The sequence below is a fragment of the Xyrauchen texanus genome, chromosome 2, assembly GCF_025860055.1.
Source record: "Xyrauchen texanus isolate HMW12.3.18 chromosome 2, RBS_HiC_50CHRs, whole genome shotgun sequence".
NCBI lineage: Eukaryota > Metazoa > Chordata > Actinopteri > Cypriniformes > Catostomidae > Xyrauchen > Xyrauchen texanus.
Window position 1 is genome coordinate 18,299,463 of NC_068277.1, and position 20,512 is coordinate 18,319,974.

The 20,512-nt window shown below is 38.1% G+C and overlaps 3 protein-coding genes across 3 annotated transcripts in view; 2 read left to right on the forward strand and 1 right to left on the reverse strand.

Moving 5' to 3' along the window:
* focad (focadhesin) overlaps positions 1 to 13,191 on the forward strand; it is a 74,992-nt gene extending 61,801 nt beyond the window's left edge. The window contains 8 exon segments of the mRNA XM_052139599.1: positions 4,958 to 5,181; positions 8,142 to 8,237; positions 8,736 to 8,772; positions 9,231 to 9,408; positions 12,448 to 12,545; positions 12,820 to 13,014; positions 13,016 to 13,062; positions 13,182 to 13,191. Coding sequence (XP_051995559.1) covers positions 4,958 to 5,181; positions 8,142 to 8,237; positions 8,736 to 8,772; positions 9,231 to 9,408; positions 12,448 to 12,545; positions 12,820 to 13,014; positions 13,016 to 13,062; positions 13,182 to 13,191 — 885 coding nt within the window.
* LOC127652665 (lymphocyte antigen 75-like) lies at positions 4,538 to 5,923 on the forward strand. The gene has a single exon (XM_052138954.1). It carries the CDS (start codon positions 4,568 to 4,570, stop codon positions 5,318 to 5,320), a length of 753 nt encoding a protein of 250 aa, XP_051994914.1. The 5' UTR covers positions 4,538 to 4,567; the 3' UTR covers positions 5,321 to 5,923.
* A 1,809-nt stretch (positions 13,192 to 15,000) lies between the features above and the next one.
* LOC127653095 (pre-mRNA-splicing factor CWC22 homolog) lies at positions 15,001 to 18,966 on the reverse strand. The gene is made up of 4 exons (XM_052139610.1): positions 18,616 to 18,966; positions 17,404 to 17,550; positions 15,900 to 16,148; positions 15,001 to 15,302 (listed from the first exon to the last, which is right to left on the reverse strand). Exons 2-4 carry the CDS (start codon positions 17,486 to 17,488, stop codon positions 15,001 to 15,003), a joined length of 636 nt encoding a protein of 211 aa, XP_051995570.1. The 5' UTR covers positions 17,489 to 17,550; positions 18,616 to 18,966.
* Positions 18,967 to 20,512: the final 1,546 nt, after the last annotated feature.

A 20,512-nucleotide genomic window follows, 5' to 3' on the forward strand; every position in this document is an offset into this window, starting at 1 on the left:
ATCATCTGAACACTTACAATCAGTAAAACTGAACAAACAGAGTCTAAAAGCATTTATGAATGTCTCAAGTATCACTACTGATCGATATTGATCCATACAAAACATTTTACAAACCTGTAGAAAATGATGAGAAACACACATTAGTGTCTGCAGCGTTCTGGCGCTTTTTGACCATGATATCAAAAGGCAAGTGATTTTCAAATAATTTGCATTATCTCTCTCATTTGGTTTCATTCAAAACCATGTTATTTGACTAAGTTGTCTCCCATTCTGTCTATGGTGCTGTCACGAATAGGGAAGTCAGGAGAAGGCAGACGAGAGGTGAGGATCCAGACGCGGCTTTATTAACGGGCAAACAATAAAAATACAACACAGGAACAAAATAAAAGGTCCACAATGGGAAAAGGAAACTAAAACACGGGAGAACATAGAGGGGCAAACACTGGTTGGGAAAACATCCACAGGGACAAGGAAACCTCGAACGACCAGGAAGGAATCAAGAGCAGTGAACATGAACAAAACAGCAACATTCAACAACAATCGACAAAGACTGAACAAAGAACCAGGTTTAAATACAGGAGGGAACAAACAAGGGAATAAGGGACACCTGGAGGAAACAATCAGGGAAGGATAACCAATCATGGGAACACCAATGATACAAAGAAACTACAGAGGACTACAAAAACCAAACAGGAAACAGGAACTAAACTAAACTTCAAAATAACAGTACAAAAACAAAAGACAACAGTGAACGTGACAGAATCCCCCCTCAAAGGATCGGATTCCAGACGATCCTAAAATAAAAATAAATGACGAAAAAAAAACAAAAAACAAAGTGAGGGCACAAGGGGCAGGCAGACAGTCCAAGGGGGCACAGAGGGCAGGAAGGCAGTCCAAGGGGGCACAGAGGGCAGGCGGGAAGTCCAAGGGGCAGGGACAGGTTCAGGAGACCTGGGAGGTGGCCATAGGACAGGGACAGGTTTAGGAGGTCTGGGAGGAGGAGTGGCCGCTGAGGGAGCTGGCGGAGCCAAGGAGGACCTCTGGAGGTGGAGCCGAGGGAGGTGGCGCCGCAGGAGGTTTCAGAGGCGGAGACCTGGAAGGCTCTGAAGGCAGAGCCGAGGGAGGGGGCGCCGTAGGATGCTCTAGAGGCGGAGCCGTAGGAGGCTCGGGAGTCTCTGGGAGAAGAGCCGTAGGAGGCTCGGGAGGCGGAGCCGTGGGAGGCTCGGGAGGCGGAGCCGTAGGAGGCTCTGGAGTCTCTGGGAGAAGAGCCGTAGGAGGTTCGGGAGGCGGAGCCGTAGGAGGCTCGGGAGGCTCAGGATGCTCGGGAGGCAGAGCCGTAGGAGGCTCGGGGGGCAGAGCCCTGGGTGGCTGGAGAGGCTTGAGAGGCGGGGCTCGGGAGGCTCGAGAGGCGGAGCCCTGGAAGGCTCGGGAGGCTCGAGAGGCGGAGCCCTGGGAGGCTCGAGAGTCTTGAGAGGCGGAGCCCTGGGAGGCTCGAGAGGAGGAGCCCTGGAAGGCTCGGGAGGCTCGAGAGGCGGAGCTCTGGGAGGCTCGAGAGGTGGAGCCCTGGGAGGCTCGAGAGACTTGAGAGGCGGAGCCCTGGGAGGCTCGAGAGGAGGAGCCCTGGAAAGCTTGGGAGGCTCGAGAGGCGGGGCTCTGGAAGGCTCAAGAGGCGGAGCCCTGGGAGGCTCGAGAGACTTGAGAGGCGGAGCCCTGGGAGGCTCGAGACACTTGAGAGGCGGAGCCCTGGGAGGCTCGAGAGGAGGAGCCGGAGGAGCCGGAGTGTTACCTTTAAATAAAAAAACTAAATAAAAAAGTGCCAAAGTGTGAGTGAAAGTTGTCTGTGTTCCACGACTGCTCTCGGGCCCTTGAATAACATGACGTGTGAGTAAGAGCAGCTGATGGAGTTTCTGGTGCCCCCCTAGTGTAATATGGTGATGGGGTATAGTTAGTTGGTGCCCTATGCAGTCTGTGTAATCTGCGTGTAGGGAGCGGCGGTTCTTTGGCCGTTCAAGCAAAAACGTGGTTTATCTAAAAAGTTATGGTAATAACTGAACACAACAGAGCTGCACACAAACCAGAGAACAGAACTTACAAAACATGTCTGAAGAGGAAATGTATTTCTATGCCCATCCTTACAGTATTTGTTTGACATCAAACAGCGAGATAGAAGAGGCTGATTGCGCAACAAATACACACTCAAAAGCTATAGTCAGACAGAGAGTACCGGAGGCCGCAGTGTTTTGGATGTTTCACTTACCGAAAGTGAACAGGATGAACCTATTCGTCTCCATTTTAAACAGGTGTGTGTGTGTGTTTGTGTGTGTGTGTGTGTGTGTGTGTCACAACTCCAAGACCTAACACGAGCCCTCAGTTAAACAGTCAGTAGGTGTGACACCCACAGCCAAAATCAAGTAGAAGCTAATGAGTTGCTGGTTTCAATATACTGTTTTGAGAAAGATTTTGGACCAGTGCCAGTTCATAGCAGACAGGGCTGCATGGCATTATGCTGCAAACAGTAACCTAGCGAATGTTCTGTCTTTCATCACAGCTGGTTAGAGCAAGATCTTCTATTAAAGGAATAGTTCAACCAAAAATGAAAATTCTCTCATCATTTACTCACCCTCATGCCATCCCAGATGTGTATGACTTTCTTCTGCTGAACACAAACAACATTTTTTGGAGAACATTTCAGCTCTGTAGGTCCAGGCAAGTGAATGGAAACCACCATTTTTTGTAATCCATAAGACTCATGTGGTTAAATGTATATTTTCAGAAGTGATATAACAGGTGTGGGTGAGAAACAGATCAATATTTAAGTCCTTTTTTTACTATAAATTCTCCTCCCTGCCCAGAAAGTGACACTATGAATTGCCGGGAAAAAAAAAAGAATGTGAAAGTGGAGACTGATAGTTAAAAAAAAAAAGGACTTAAATATGGATCTGTTTCTCATCCACACTTGTCAAAAAGCTTCTGACCACTGGAGTCATGTGGATTACTTTTAAGTTGCATTTTATGTTTTAGGAGCTTCAAAATTTTGGTACCCATTCACTTGCTTTGTGAGGAACTACAGAGCCCCAAATGTCAAAATGTCCCCCTTTTGTGTTAAGAAAGTCACATGGGGTTATAAAAAGACAGAGGTGAGTAAATGTAACAGGCCCCGGGCGTGAGGCCTGTTGTCAGATTAAAATGTTGCCCTGAAAAGAACAGGAAAATGATGAGACCGGCAACAGGTATTGTGTTTCCTTCTCTCGCTTCTGCCAGACTAAAGACAAGAGTCGGCTACAGCCACACTATGCCGTCTCACTGGGAGGTGAGGCCCCCTTGTGGTGGAAATTTGGAATACAGCTTAAAAAATGTATTTACACCAAATGACAGAAATTAGGCCCTTATAAAGCAATATACATATGCCAACTGTTCAAAATATACAAAATTAAACCACATAATGTGACCACACATTGCTGGGCATCACATAAACAATGACTGAATTTTAATTTATGTGTGAACTATCACTTTAATTACTACTGTGATGGTCTCCCCCTTCACTGTCCAGGCTTACCAGAGTGTGTGTGGCTGGGAGGCTCATCATGTTAACTAATCACACCTGATTTTGATTTAGAAGTATTGGGTTCTGTTAGTTTGGCTGGGTCATCCAGCAGGTTTTGTTTGTTTGGATGTTTTTTGTGTTGTTTTTTTTTTTTCAGATTCTGTTGTTTCTATATGTTATTATGGTTTTCTGCTTATGTTAATGCTACACCCTATCTTACACCCATGCATCTGTCAACACCACAGACAAATACACTGTTTCAAATTATTCTTATTTGATTAAATAACCATGTTTCATCTATTGTAAGCCCCACCAATTAACTGTCCTCCTTTAATTTGTTACGGCTCTGAGCCGGTCATGACACTACTCAAATGTTTCCAAAAATGGATCGATGTGCAGTGAAATAATTCTGTGTTGGTCTTGGTACTGTTGTGCTTTGGCCACTGGGGGGCAGTTTGGAAATTCAAAAAGCATAGACTGATTTTAGAAGTAAAAAAATATCAACCTCTTGTCACAGATTTTAGCCCCGCTAATGGCCAATAGTTTTATTTAGGCTAAATTTGTAACTCTAGTTAACCATTCACTGTTTTTATTTGCTTTATTTTGTACTCCATTCATGGATGCATTGCATTTTTTAATTTTAATTGTTATGTTAGTTTTTGCCTCCTCTGGACATATCCAAAGCCATATTTCATGTAAATTTTTATTTTTATTTGTATTTTATTTGTTTAAAGGGAATGACCTTTCTTTGAGTCATTATGATTTGCCTTCTATTATCCTGTTTTCCAAATATTGAGCAACAAATTTGTTAATGTAATTTAATGCTAGAGGAGCCTAACATTCTCAAGGTCACAGTCAATGTTCAAGCCTTCCTGGTTTTTATTGGTCAGTTCATGTCAGAAATTTGTGAAAAGGTGTGGTAACACGTCACTGATATCAAATAAATGTGGAACGCCATTCCCATTTTCAGTTCAGAAATTTGTTTTACTGAAAAAGCTGCATTGGGAGATCAACTATATCAAAATGAAGACGACTGTCACTGTGCTCTTTTTTATGAGCCTCTTTGGACTGAATTCCAGTTTCTATGTATATCACTTTTATGTGAACGTGTCTATGACTTGGGATGATGCACAGACATACTGCAGAACACACTATAATGATCTGTCCACTGTCAGCAGTCAAGATTTACAGCTACTCTCTAATAATGCTCAAGAAAACTATTGGATTGGACTGCAAAAACTTGATCACTTAAAGAACCTATGGCAGTGGTCTACTGGTGAGAAGGCTACAATTAATGAATGGGACAGTGGAGAACCAAGTGATTACTATCAAAAATGTGGTTATGTCAAAAAATCAAATTCTAAATTACGTGATTTGACGTGCTCTTGGACTTTACCATTTTATTGTATGGAGGTCTATGAGCTGATCCTGGTGCAGCAGACAAACACATGGGAAGAGGCTGTGGACTACTGCAGACAGCACTACATTGATCTGGCAATTATAAACTCTGAAAATATTGTGGTAGAGGCGAGAAACAAGATCAAACCAGCCCAGACAGAGGATGTGTGGACCGGCTTGCGCTTCTTAGCTGGTCATTGGTTCTGGGTAAATGGAGATGATGTTGACTATACGGCCTGGTCTGTGGAGGGAGATCTCCAGTGTCCTGCTATGAATCAGCGCTGTGGCGCTTTTGATAGAGACAATAATGATTGGAAACCCACAGATTGTGATCGAAAGCTCAACTTTCTCTGTGTCAAGAGAGAAACATTACTGTAGTCAATTTTTAATTTACTCTGCAGATGTGTGAAGGGAATTTCCTAATAATGGTGATTGGTGGCTGGGGATTTTTTGTTTCCTTGCTTAGTTTAAAACTGCTGAACATTATAGGAATATCAAGATTCTGCCATTATGAAAGGATTTAAAGAAACAGCCAGTTTTCAGTAAAATATCCTATAACAATGAAATAATATTCTTTGTGTCAGTAGAGTGAAATCTAATATATTGACCTTTGCTGTAATTTGGATTTATTTGAGGTGTGCCTTACTTTGGTCACATGTTTGTATTAGACACTATTCTTTAAGTGAACTTTAAGTCACTGGTTACACAGTGGTTACATTAGTGCTAATTTCATCTGTACTCTCTGTCAGGTCTGCTTTTAGGTTAAAAACATAAGCTCTATTTGGCAGTCTAGTGATTAGTTCTCAACAAATGCAAGAAATACTATTATAAAATGTTGTTTCTCTACATTTAAATATTAAATCTTTTCTCAAATTCTTTCTGAATGTGACTATTTTAGCTTTTTTTCCTCAAAGTTTGATTTATTATACATGGAATTGTGGCAGATTTGCACAAACATTGTTGTCTTTACAAAATAAAGAAGGAACATAAGATCACTGCCTGCATACATTTGAAATTTTCATATTGATTATTTTATATTTATATTCTTCTTAAGAGATGTACTATGAATTAAGACTGAATGTATTACATTATAAATGGATAGGCTATAAGAAGACAAAAATCTCTGCTAATTAAAAAATGGAAAGGTTTAAATTTTATGTCCAACATATAATTATGATAAAGAACCTAAAACTTTTCTAAAACTTGGAGCGGGCAGTCAGAAAATATCCTTACAAGAACGATGTGGTTTACTTATTCTCCTAATCTGGGACAAGTTGACACAGGACCACTTTTATTTAGAAGCCATATTTCTATGGCCTTAAGTTATAGACTTTTTTTCTCATTTCCGTTGATAGCAGACATCCTGAAATATATTTAGCAGTATTCGTTTTAGGGTTAGGGATGTTGAATATTTGATCAGCTAAAATTGGTGTAAGCTTTCCAAATGTCCAAACTGTCCCTCCCAAAGGCTACAGTTGTGACACACAGCATGAGCAAAAAATAATTTAGTTCTTTGAATGATGTAAAAGGCACAATACATCCTACTTTCAGAAACATTTAAGTATTCCTGTAATTACATTTTGAGATGTCTAACCCAAACCCTAAACCTAGCCATAACTGTACAGACAAAAACAGCTCAAAATTGAGAAAAGAACCTTATAAAAATAATCATTAAAAGTTTTTCATCATTTTGTGTGCTTTACTCTGGGTCTTCTGAGGTCGTGTGATAGCTTTGTGTGAGGAAAAGACCCAAATTTAAGTATTTATTCAATGATCATCACCATACACCATGACATTCCAATGCTGCACTCATTTAAACATAAAAAATTGCCACATCAAGAACCATTACAACGGTTTTGAAAACTGAAAATGAACAGAGAACCCGCGGTTAGCACGTACAGTGTAAAAGTAAATTCACTAGATTAAACAATAAGACAATAATATAAGATAATTAAGGATGTGCGGAATGTTTAATTTCATGGATGTTTAAATGTAAATTTTGGGGTCAATTGGTCTAACAAGTAAGATACCATAAGAAAACATTGTGTGTTTATGCATCCCATTTTCTATTCCAACAGGCAAATCAGATGCTAAATTCCACTGAAAAGAAGCAATTATGTGACGTGCTTGCCTTGCATCATGATCATTGTACATTAAGTATAGAACATGATGCATTCAATAAATCAACGTTGGCAAATACAGGCATAATTATTGAACACAATTGAATGAATGGTACAGGGCCAAAAGAACAAACCTAATAGCAGTTCTAAACGGAATTCACCAAGTAAAAAGATGCTGAACATATTAAAACTGCATTATTGTATGGAGGTCCAGTCCTGAGTGTTTCACTTTTCTTTGGGATTTGGCTTGCACCTCCCTTGGTTCATCGCATGAGTGTAAGTATTTTTGTATCCCTCTGTATAAAATGCCTCTGCAACAGTTTTGTAGCACGTTAGTTTGGCACTGCAGACATTGAAGGGTCACATGATGCTATTGTATTAGTTCATCACAGATAATTTTGATATTTCAATTGTCAGTGAGTTGAAAAATGTATGTTGTCAGTTCCTTGATTTGGTGTAGTATTTGGTTGGTCATGTGATCTTAATTTATTTGGCCCCAATGATGCGACCTGCTCTGCAGTGACTGTCTTTAAGTAAATTGTCCTGTTTTAGTCACTTCTCCAGTCTGCTGAGGGATTTTGATGCTTCTTGTAATAAAATACCATAAAGTATATGTCCACAAAGTTAAATTCCATGGTTTATTTAATTATTTTACAAAATATTTGGAAAATAAAATTGGAAAATAAATACTGAATGAACTAATTTAACTAAACTAGACATGATGCAAAGCACAAAAACAGAAGAAGTTCTAAAGGCCATGTGGTCCATCTCACCAGGCTGCAGCACTTGGGCTTTAAAGCATCACCTGTCCTGCAGTTTGCACACATAACTCAAGAAACACAGAAGTATATTAGTAAACAATACATATCACAAACAAAAAAATGGCTCTTACATGCACCATGTAATGTAGTTTAAGATAAAAATCTTACTGTTGTATAAATGTCTCACAGTCTTCTTGTAATAGTCTCAAATCCCAATCTCCTCTTTTCCGATTTCTCATGTACAGTATGTCCTGATGGACTATACATATTATGTTCTATATTGTATGTTCTCTTTCATGTTCACACTCCACAACTCAGCACCTGGGCTCATCTGTATGAGTGCACGAGCTCCTGGATGAAGCATGTGGCTAAAGACAAACAGCAGGTGTATGTGGACAGTCTGGCATCCCAACAGTTTGATCCAGACACACGACCCTAGCGCCTCACCCTTTGCCTCGCCATCCTAAAGCCATGGCTGTCCCCAACCATCCCCAGAACTGCTGGACCACCATGTGCTCTACAACTGAAAAGATCTACAATCTCATACCTGTCAGTATACCGGTACAGTATATCCCAACTGTTACCTTATATAAGCATAAATGTGACACAGTCATTGTGGTTAAAGACACTATGACATGTAAATTGGAGCTTTGTAGCTTTTTAGGCCATGTGTTTGCTAGTGCGCTGCTCAAATTTTATAAAATAACTTTTAGCAGATATACACACATTTCCTGGGGAAATGGACCCTTCTTATACCAGCTGCCACTGACTGGTAATAGCAAGTAGAAAATCAATAAATAATAAATAGCCTTATTTGAAATACAGGACAGAAAACTTACTTCATCAAACCATTTCATGGGGTCTTTAAAGGGACAGTTATGCACAAACCATGTTTTTCTGTCCATTATTGAGTGATTCAAAGACAGACCTCATAGTCAAAATCACTGAGGTGCGTCTACGCTCATCAGTAATATTCATGATTTTCCTCAACTCACGACTCCATGATTTTCCTCATGGAGTCGTGAGTTGTAACTGATAGTTTATAAGTATTTTGTTGATTTTTTGAGTTGTTTTTTAATGAGGATGGAAATGTTCTGACAGTACCTAAATAATAATTTATGCTCATTAAATTTTTATAGTGATAAATACACTTTCATCTGAGGAAGATTTTCTTCTTTTTTCATTATAATGAATGTTACCAGTCATAATTCAAGTTAAAAGGAAAGAGCAGCCTCTTTCCTTTTAAATGTATCGTGTAATGTTACAGCCAACCCAGAGCAATTTGAAAGTTAAATGACCTGCTCAAAGGGACAATGACAGTGGCTGGAAACTTTGAATCAGCACATGTACTGCACAACCCAAAATCAACCGCTCTGTGTTTCCCTTGTTCTTGTACACCCTCTACAGGCTAATGTGGAAAAGACAGCTTTCATCCTATCCTACCTGACTTAATGGCAGAGTCCCTCTTCTTGGTCTCTCAATGACGTCACTAGTACACTTCTCATGGTGGGGAATAAGAAGCAAATCAGTTGGCTTCTCCTGCAGTGCCTCCACCAATCATGTTTTGCCTCTATTCCCAATACATGTAAATTATTAAATATATTAATGTAGTGATAAATAAATATTATCCGGTGCTAAAATTACAGGGTTACACTAAAACACTTATGCACTTATGTCAAACATTAACACACACCCAGGCCAGTTATTGCTCTCATTTGGTGCTTGGAAGGGTTGGGGAGGGTTACTTTTGAAATGTATTCCATTACAGATTACAGAATAAATGCTGTAAAATATCATTTGTAACATATTCTGTTAGATTACTCAAGGTCAGTAATTTATTCTAAATACTTTGGATTACTTATTCAGCACTGGTAGATTTTTTTCACTTGTTTTGACTATAAAAACTTTGAACAGTAAGTACACATGTTAAAAATACACATGTTAAAAATACATTCTCTGAAAAACCTAAATATCTTATGCAGTGTTGTTTCTAAAACAAGATCAATCTAATTTATCTTGTTTAAAGGATTTTTACATATTTTTACAAGACAAAAATAAACAAAAATTATCATCAAGAATATTATTTTTGCCCTAATATCATAATGTGAATTTTCTTGTTAAAAAAAATATGATCTGGTGCTTGGTGAGTTTGAATTTTGGACCCTGAATGCCAGTTGTCTTGTAACTTTATTAAGAACTGCAACATACTGTAATACATCATTTTAACCATATTGTTTTGTATCATTAATCATTTTAATCATATACACTGATGAGCCAATTCATTATGACCACCTGCCTAATATGCTGTTGGTCCTCCGCATGCTGCCAAAACTGCACCGGCCAGCCGAAGTATGGACTCTACAAGACCCCTGAAGGTGTCTTGTAGTATCTAGCACTAAGAAATTAGCAACAGATCCTTCAAGTCCTGTAAGTTGCGACGTGTAGCCACTTTGGATCTGACTTGTTGGTCCAGCAAATCCCCCATCACACCCCACAGATGCTCAATCGGATTGAGGTCTGGGGAAATTGGAAGCCAGATCAACACCTTGAACACTTCTTCATGTTCCTAAAACCATTCCCGAACAATGTCACATTATCTTATATTATATTAAGGGCACATTATCCTGATGAAAGAGGCCACTGCCATCAGGGAATACTATTCCCATGAAGGGGTGTACCTATTCTGCAACAATGTTTAGGCAGTTGGCACTTGTCAAATTGACATCCACATGAATGGCCAGACCCAAGGTTTCCCAGCAGAACATTGCCCAGAACATCACAATTCCATCAGTGCATCCTGGTGCCATCACTTCCCCCGGGTAAACATCAGTAAAGTAAAGACCTGAGCGACAGTAAGTTAAAGACAGGGTGGAAAGACCTAAGCGACTTTGACAAGGGCCAAATTGTTATGGCCAGAGGACTGGATCAGAGCATCTCTGTAACGGCAAAGCTTGGTCTGGTCCAAACCGACAGAAGGTCTACTGTGGCACAAGTCACAGAATATTTTAATGATGGTTACAGGAGGGGCCTGCGTATCTCAGCAAGTAAAGCCGCTGACTACCACCCCTGGAGTCACGAATTCGAACACATGGACAATCTCAGACATGGAGCTAACTGAGATTTGTCCTCCGCCACCCGGATTTAGGCAAGTTACCACGAGGACTTAGAGAGCATTGGTAATTGAGCATTCCAAATTGGGTTCAGAAAAGAGGAGAAAAAAAAATATTTAACATGAGGAATGTGTCACAACACATAGTGCATAGCATCCTGCTGGGCATGGGGCTGCCATGAGTGCCCATGATGACCCCTGTCCACCATCGAAAATGCCTATGATGGTTATGCAAGCTTCAAAACTGAACCTTCGAAGGTTGAAGAAGATTGCCTGGCCCAATGAGTCCTGTGTCTTTTACATCACGTTGACGGCCGTGTATGTGTGTTCCTTTTACCTGGGGAAGTGATGGCACCAGGATGCGCTGTGGGAAGACGACAAGCTGGTGGAGGGAGTGTGATACTCTGGGCAATGTTCTGCTGGGAAACCCTGGGTCCGGCCAATCATGTGGGTATCAGTTTGACACGTGCCACCTACATAAAGATCGTTCCAGGCCAGGAGTACCATTTCATGGCATTGGAATTCCCTGATGGATGTGGCCTCTTTCAGCAGGATAATGCGCCCTGCCACACTACACCTATTGTTCTGGAATTTTTTGAGGAACATTCTTCAAGGTGTTGCCCTGGCCTCCAAATCCCCAGTTTTCAATCCGATTGAGCATCTTTGGGATGTGCTGGACCAACAAGTTCAATCCAACACCTTATCATGAAAATTACACCTTATAATGAAATTACAATATATGAAAGTTCAACTTTTGCACTTTATCAAGCACGATATAATTTTTATATATATATATATATATATTCCAAAATACAGTGGCATGGCCAAAAATAAATATTTATGGCCACTGAGGTGTGGCAGAAATGTAGTTTTGGAACCGGGTTGCAAGTTTTTGCCTTTATTGCCTGTTTCAAATAACTCTCTTAAAGGGATAGTTCACCCAAAAAATTACAATTCTCTCATCATTTACTCACCCTCATGCCGTTCCAAATGTGTATGACTTTTTTTCTTCAGAAGAACACAAACAAAGATTTTAGAAGAATATTTTAGCTCTGTAGACCCATACAATGCAAGTGAATGGTGGCCAGACCTTTGATGTCCAAAAATTACATAAATTAAACATAAAAGTAATCCATAAGACTCCAGTTGTTTTATCTATATATTCAGAAGTGATCTGATTCCTTTTTTTACTCTAAATCTCCATCTTCACATTTACATTGGAAAGTCACATGTGCCTGTTTATCTTAAATCTTAAAATTAAAGTGTTGATTTAGTGGAAATAGATATGGCCACCATTCACTTGCATTGTAAGGACCTACAGAGTTCAGATATTTCTCTAAAAATCTTTGTTTGTGTTCTGCTGAAGAAAGTCATACACATCTGGGATGCAATGAGGATTAGTATGTGATGAGAGAATGTTTATTTTGGGTGAACTATCCCTTTAAGTATTCCCTCTTTGATTAACTTAAAGCATTACTTGTTCAGGTTGTTAATTTTTAAGATATTGATCTATAGGTGTCTCTAAAAGAATGGAGTGGCTATTGGACATAATGGGCCACATCATAAATGTTGCTTACGGATCTCCCACTGTCAAATGTGTCAATGTTTTGGAGGTATGTATTATTAGACTTTACTGCACTGTTAACTTGAATTCAATGGGTATCATTTTAGTTTGGTTAACAACTGTATGCATTAACCTCTCAGAGTAGCAGTTAATGCCATCTGGAAAGTATTACTGGTTGCAATGCTGTAGGCCTTATGATATAAACAGTTCTTTTCTCTACCAGAAACAATAGGAAGGATTTCTCCTGAGAATATAACACTGTAAACTGTACTTTTTTGACAAGGTTGGTGTAGTTTAACTTCATGTCCACCATCACTTTGCAGGGAACATACTTCCTCCTCAGTGTGTTTGCAGCAGAAGTGGTGTCTGGGGCTGACCATTGTGTGCCTCTTCTCGTAGGCATCAGAGCCCAGTGGTTTCCATGGCGACAGTCCTCTCAGACATCAGAACTGTCCCATGATCTGTATGTCAACCCTGCTACAACTGAGCTGTCAGTGTCATCATGCCTACTTGATATTCCCCTACAGCATGAAGCAACTACTTTCAAAAGAGCCATGTCACAGAAGGTAAGACTTGCCCTAATCACAGATTGACATTTTTTTATCTTTTATTGTATTTTATCATTTCAATATATTTTTGATAAAACTTTGTGGACTCTTTGAAATTTTCTGGATTTCTTTCTTAGTTGTTTCTAAAATGTAATTGTCTGGTTTTCATTTAAAAGAATAGTTCACCACACAACAACAAAAAATGGTGTCAAAATAATTTACTCAAGATCACATCATTCCAAACCTGACTTTCTTTCGTGAACACAAAAGGAGATTTTGCAAAATATCTGAGTATATTTTTTATGCCAAACTCCAAAAGGTGAACATTATCATAAAAGAAGTCCCTAGAACCTCCAAGACTTCTGAAGTCAAAAGGTAGCTTTTTGCGACTGAAAATCTTCCCCTCTGCCATAGCACTGAAATCTAATTTACACTTCTGCATATTCAAACTTGTGATGATATGACCAGTCACATGACACACAAGCCCCAATACCGTTTGATATCCATGATGTAAAAACTTGACGCAATAAGTTAGAAATGACGAGTGTCCCTCCTTCAATATATGTCTATTGGATTTTTATTTTTTTTATTTTGATGGCCAGAAAAAACATAATTCTGATCACTTAGTAAGTAATTGCACATCTCTCCTCAGCAAGCCATTCAATTTAGGCTTCATTCATATCCATAGCACCAGCTGTGCAGGACGAGTTATGCGACAAAGTTTAATACTTGGCTTAAGGTTTTGTTTATATCCGTAACCCTAAGTATGAGCAATTAGAATTTGTGTTCTGTGTATGTATAAAAAGTTTATATACAACCCTTACACTTCACTATGATAGAATACTTAATGCAGGGAAGAGTCCGTTTGGTAACACTTTATTTTGATAGTCCGTTCATTGAGACTCTACTACTTATTAGTAGCCATTCAGTAGCTTGTCAACAGTGCATCAGTTGACATTCAACAACACTGTTTCAACAGACAAGTAACATACATACAACTAACTGCCTATAGACTATAAGGTACATTTCAAGTGTTAATATCAGTTGACATTCAACAACACTGTTTCAACAGACAAGTAACACACGTTCAACTAACTGCCTATAGACTATAAGGTACATTTCAAGTGTTAATCTACAGATTTTACAAAAAGTGCCTGTTGACTTTCAATGTTATTTTGCAACAAGTTATTAGCCAATTATCAACTAATTTTCTGTAGATTGAGTGACCATCTTCTAAGCTGTCTACCAACAACTCAAAATCAATCTGTCAGTTGAAAGTCAACTGTCATGTCAGCATATGATCTGTATATGATACTGTATAGGGGTCCCAAATGCATCACATTAATGATTATTTCAACTGAATAAAAACTGTTTAAAAAAAAAATCTGTAGTTTACCATTTGTTGATAATCGGTTGATAGTCAACTAAAGATTAGTTGCTTATCTGTTTCTTGTCAACAAATATATTGTTTATGATCAGTAGACTATTAATAGACATTCTCCACTAAGCGTTAGTAGATATAATTTAGGACTATCTAATTAAAGTGAAAAACAGTTGATATCAGTAGAAAGTCTATAACCTATTAACAGATTGCGTACAGGTTTCCATTAATTATATGCAACATAATTACGATTTCAAACCAGAACAGTTTTGCATACCTGACTGAAGTAGAACAAACACCATAGGCAGCACATCAGAGAAAAAATGCACTTTTATTAAATTAAAAAAACACTCCAAATAATACAACCCATTCTTTACTAGGGTATCAGGATCACATCTGATTATGTGACATTATATTGAGCATTTCAAAACGAGAAAACTCTCTCAATACTTGAAAAAAAAATGCTGCACTGCCCTAGTTGGTCTAGCTTGGTGGTCAAGTTATAAAGAGTAGAACCACAAAAAACAAAAACAAAAAAAACTTGCATTTAGTTAACAACAACCTACTTAACTCATTCAGTCTTTCTTGACAGAAAAGGGGATGAGCTGTTTGTTGTTTTTCATTTCAATTATCTTTTCTGCCAGTTCACCAACAATTTTTTTCTGACAGAGTTGTGGTAGTTGCAAAAGTGTGTATTTACCCTTGAACTGTTCTAGGACACTTTTGTCTACCATGTAAATCTCTTCAATTGCTGCCGTGTCTTTCACAGCATTTCTAGAAACACAAGCCTTCTTGAAAGCTGCGGTCATCCTGAAGCCTCTTTGCACAAGTTTGAGGACACGCCGATATCTTTTCACCACATCTGCGATTGAGGCAACTGAAAAAAACAATACAATAATGTGAATAAATCACCAAGGACTGTTGTGTTGTGTCTTGTGCGGTTTCTTAGTCGCAGGGTGAGCCACAGTGTTACCCACATGTTTTCTCTTTAAAAGGAAGGCTACAACTTGGATTAAGGCGTGTGGCTTATTCTTTGATTTAGAACATTTAATAGTCAGTAATGTGAGGGCAGTGTGCCAATAAAGACTATTGATGAGTATTGCTATAAAAACACAGGTAAATACTGTTGAGAACATTCTTTATATTGAATTATTGATTACCATAACAGGTAAGCACATGTTGTGTCTTTATTTACTTCATTCCTTACATAATCTTTGTAAGAAAGCTATAGTAAAAATACAAGTTAGATACAGATCATCACTGATATTCACTGAGAATTCAGGGACACTGGCCGTAACAGAACAGTTAAGCTTTTGACATGTGGATTTCATGTCATTCAAAAAAAGAGATGACAAGAGTGATGATGACTGGGTTGTGGGATAGTGTGCATTATGCAACAAATCAAGTATAAAGCACTAAAATAAAAATAATCACCTAAATACTTCATAACTAACTAAATACAGTGTGTCCATACCTCGCTCTCCTTTTCCGTTTGACCTCTTCACCTTTTTGGTTTCCTTCTTTCTTTTTTTGCTTTTCTTCTTGCCATTCTTCTTTTTGCGCTTCTTTTTCTTCTTTCCCTCATCTGAAGAGTCAGAGATAGAGCTGGAGCTGGAGTCAGTGCTGGAGTCAGTGTTGGAATCAGTGGTAGTGTCAGTGCTGGAGTCCAAAATCATGGCCCGTGCCTCCTCATCTCCAGTGGCCATTATCTCCAAGTTCCCACCTGTAATATAAACTTATAATGTAAACCTACACCCACTGTATAATTGAGCTGCTTGTAGAACTTCACTGTAACTAGTTGAGTATTTCAGTGAATTCTACCAAATTAATGCAAATGTTGTCTGAGCAACTTCTGATGTAAATGGAAAGGCAATATGCTATGGCAAGGCAGCAGTCTACAGGCTATACCCAAGCGAAGTCAGTTCAATCCTTACAAATGACTTAACAGCTAAAGCTCTAAATTTTGTCACCCAAATAAGAGACTATTTTATTTTCACTATGTACATTTTTGGTCACACTAAATTAGGTGTCCTTAACTACTATGTACTTACATAAAAAATAGTACAATGCACTTTTTGTGTTCATATTGTATTGCAAAACACTGCTGCTTTTGAGGTGGATACGGGTAAGGTTAGAGACAGGTGTGATGGTATAGGTAGGTTTAAGGCATTGGCTTGTACCGAGCCCAACGCGATTGACTTTGATGGAGGAACTTGCAGCTTTACTTGCAAACTACAATTCCTGTTCATCAATCAGGTGAGAACCAGACCCGTTATAAACCTAAATATACTCACATTAATTGAAAAGTGTAGTACATTACAGAATGTAATTACAGAAATTAATTACAGCTGCAATTACATGCAGATATATATATATATATTTTTTAATTACAATGTAAAAGCATGTACGTACACAATAAATGCATTGCGTCAAATTATTAATTAAAATGTTAGTACATAGTAGTTAGAGACACTTAATATAAAGTGGGACCAATTTTTTAAATATATATTTTTGATCTGATTTATAATTTAAAAATATATAAAAAATAAAAACGAACAATTTAATATCAATAACAAAAACTCCAAACCGTAGCAAAATAAAACACTGTAGATACCTATAAATGGAAGAACTATATAGCTAGTGTAGGAAATCCTTTTTAGCTGCAATTTAACAGGTGCACAAAAAGCAGCAGCATTTCGTTTTAAATGCAAATGTTTTCACACATAAATCTTTATGTCTCTATTTTTAAGTCCACCTTGAGGGTTATCTGCTTTACAGATCCTATACATTGTCCACCTAAATATACGCGTGCGCTAAATATAAATTTTAAGCCAAAATCTAAAGCAGGTACAAAATAATACTGAAAGGCCAGCAACAATATTGTCAAACATAGCTAAAATATGTACAGTTATGCTGTAGCATTATTCTTCTAAAGCCCATAGAAGTTCTGGAGAGCCTTCTGCTCTACCTGTACAAACCTTGTTCTTGTGCAGACTTCTCTTCAAGCTGCCTCTTGAGGAAGTCATTTTCCTCCTCCAGCTCATTCACCCGAGACTGGAGCATCTCAGCCTTCTTTTCCCAGAGAATATGCTATTTGACAGGCTTGAGACTGTCCATCCTACTAACTGCAAAACATGACATGAAAACATAGGAGTAATTGTCAGTGGGGTAGAGTGGTCAAACCTTGTAAGCACATAGTAAAAAGTGTTTTGTATTATGTAATTATATACATCTTTCAGAAGATAACTTAAGACTTTTTTTTTTTTTAGCTTGGTTTTAACATGGTTAAGCAACAGTTAGCTGCACAACAGTTTTTTACAATAACCACCACCTATCCCTAGTGTTGGGCAAGTTACTCTAAAAAATGATTACTACTAATTACATCTTCAAAAGTGTAATTAGATAAATGCACTAATTATTCCCTCTGAAAAGTATTGCATTGATTATTTCCTAAATCCAAGGTTAAAAAATAAAATTACCAAATTTTAACACTTTACAATAGTTAACTGTAGCATTCTAACAAAAAGTGCATCCTAGCATAGAAACCAATGAATGCTTCTCAGGACCAGAAAGCCCTCACCATTAGGTAAGGTAGTTCAGACTACTGGCATGAAGTTGGTTGTGTCTCTAAAGTTACATGCGGCATTGGTATAAACGTTTCTAACTTCAATAGCATTTGAAGACAATGACTTACAGTCATAAAACGATGAACACTTTACAGTTGGTTTTATGACTGTAAGTCATTGTCTTCAAATGTCATTGAGCTTTAAATTATGGCATATTTTGTGTAAGACCCCATACAGTAGTGAAATACATAGCAATATTTACATATGATTTAACAGTTTATTGTCAATAATATCAAAAATCTAAAAGGTGTGCATCATACTTGACACCTAGATGAACTCTTTACAGTTGGTTTTTATGGCTGTAAGTCATTGTCTTCAAATGCTAGAAACCTATGTCGCATGTAACTTTAGAGACAGTCCCTAAGTACGCGAATGTCTAACGTCCAACGTCATACCAACTTCATGCCAGCGTTCAGACTAATGAATTATCGCATTGTGTGAATCATTCGCTCGAGCTAAATCAATTTTAATTTGTGTTGACTTGTATGCAATCGCGTCACCGGAAATATCAGCTTTGTGTTTGGTAGAACACCAACGATTTTCACATTTATAAACACAACTTACCACTTTTTGTGTGGATGGAAACTACTTCTTCTTTTCCCTTGGTATTTCCTCTCTGTGCCTTTGCGCGGGTAAAATGCATGGTACCCGCACTCCCCCCACTGCCAGTGCCAGCTGAGGGGCAGTGTACTGAAGGCGCTTGATCATCTTGATGCTGAAAAAAAGTGAGATAAAGATATTGTTTCACAAGAATGAAAATAATAAATGACAATATTTCCCAAGGGATTTGATAGGCCCACTTACCATCTCTACAATCAAATGTTCGGGGACTCGGAGCAGACTGCAGAGCAACCTGTAACTGTAGGCAGTGCTTGGCCTATCAGATTGAAGAAGTATTCGGTCACGTGTCAACTCTCTGATTCTGATCAGAGCCCGTAAGCCAATGAAAGGAAAGTGCGCCAATTTTTAATTTTTGTGTTGTATTACTAGCTCGAGGCTCGAGCCGCTGACTTGATGTATTCACTGGAGATCAAACTTTTGAACAAAGTTTATGTTAGAGAAACAAAAAAATCGTCTTTAAAGTTAATAAAATGGTTGCAAAAGATTGGCTTGTTGAAACGCAAAATTAAATGCAATAACTGCGGGCATAAAATGAACATGGTTGCCTCCCAGTCCAAGGACCATTACATCTGGTAAGAATAAATGCTTTGTTTGTATGATTTAAGATAATATAAAAATCTTAAATGGTAGCCTATAAAATAGTGTTAGTTGTTATTTTAAGATGTGTTTAGGGGTTATACAAGAAATAATGACATAATGTGTTAAACTTCAAATGGCTATTTAAATAAATGTGAGAGGTACACGTTTCAAAGTAACAAAAATATGGTGCGGTTGCGGGCTCTATAGTGGCGCACTGTTTCAGAGCATGCAGTTGGCATTGGCAATGAATACTGCACACCTACGTCAAGTGACTGTCATAGTTCATTAACAGTGGATCATAAGCAATGTATAGCTATTATTGTATTTATGTTGTAATTTAAATGTAGATCGTTGTAAGTGTCAATTTATCATGATTATTTCTATTTTATCTAATCAGTTTGAATAAGCAGCTGGAAGTAGTAAAAACAGATATTTCGAGTAAATAGATTTTACTAGTATCAGATTCAGCACAATAATCAGTTGCTCAACATCTGTATCGACATATTGGTACTAAACAACATGATTTTTACATAAGCTTTTGTTATATTAATTATATATCCATCTATCGTGTGTGTGTTCCAAGACATATGTTAAAAATGTCAACTTATCATACAGTCTTATGTCCTGAAACTTCCAGGGAGTGCCGACGTAAAAGATGTGGACGGTTGAGAAGAAGTGTTCGGACAAACTCACTTTTCTCACAATCACACTGCAGTCTGTTCACATGGATGAAGTATATACATAGGTAAGCAATGCAAATATATTACATAACTACAGAATTTGACATATTACACTATTTCTATGGTGTATTTTGAGTCCATAGAGCACAATTGCATTACAGCACGTTATCATACTTTATGGTGGCATAAAAAAAATATTATGGTCAATCTATAGCATATATCCTATTGCAAAAGCATTTCCTGTAATATACCCCACCATACTTTGCCAAATATCTTACAGTAACCCAAAAACTCTAAAACAAACTATTTTTAAAATTGTATCAAGTTGACTATATTTGGACCATACTTTGAATTAGTATTTAGGATGTCTTATAAAACATATAACATAAGCTTCTAACAGAAAATTATGGTGGTGATTATATATGTTTTCACTGTGATGCTTTCAAGTTTAGTCAGTTTCTGTACAGCACTACAGTATGTTGTACAGGGCTGCGTTTCCCAAAAGCATCAGTAAGCCTAAGTTGATCGTAGAGACCATTGGTGGCAATTGCTCTACAATTGTTTGACAGAATGTATTAATA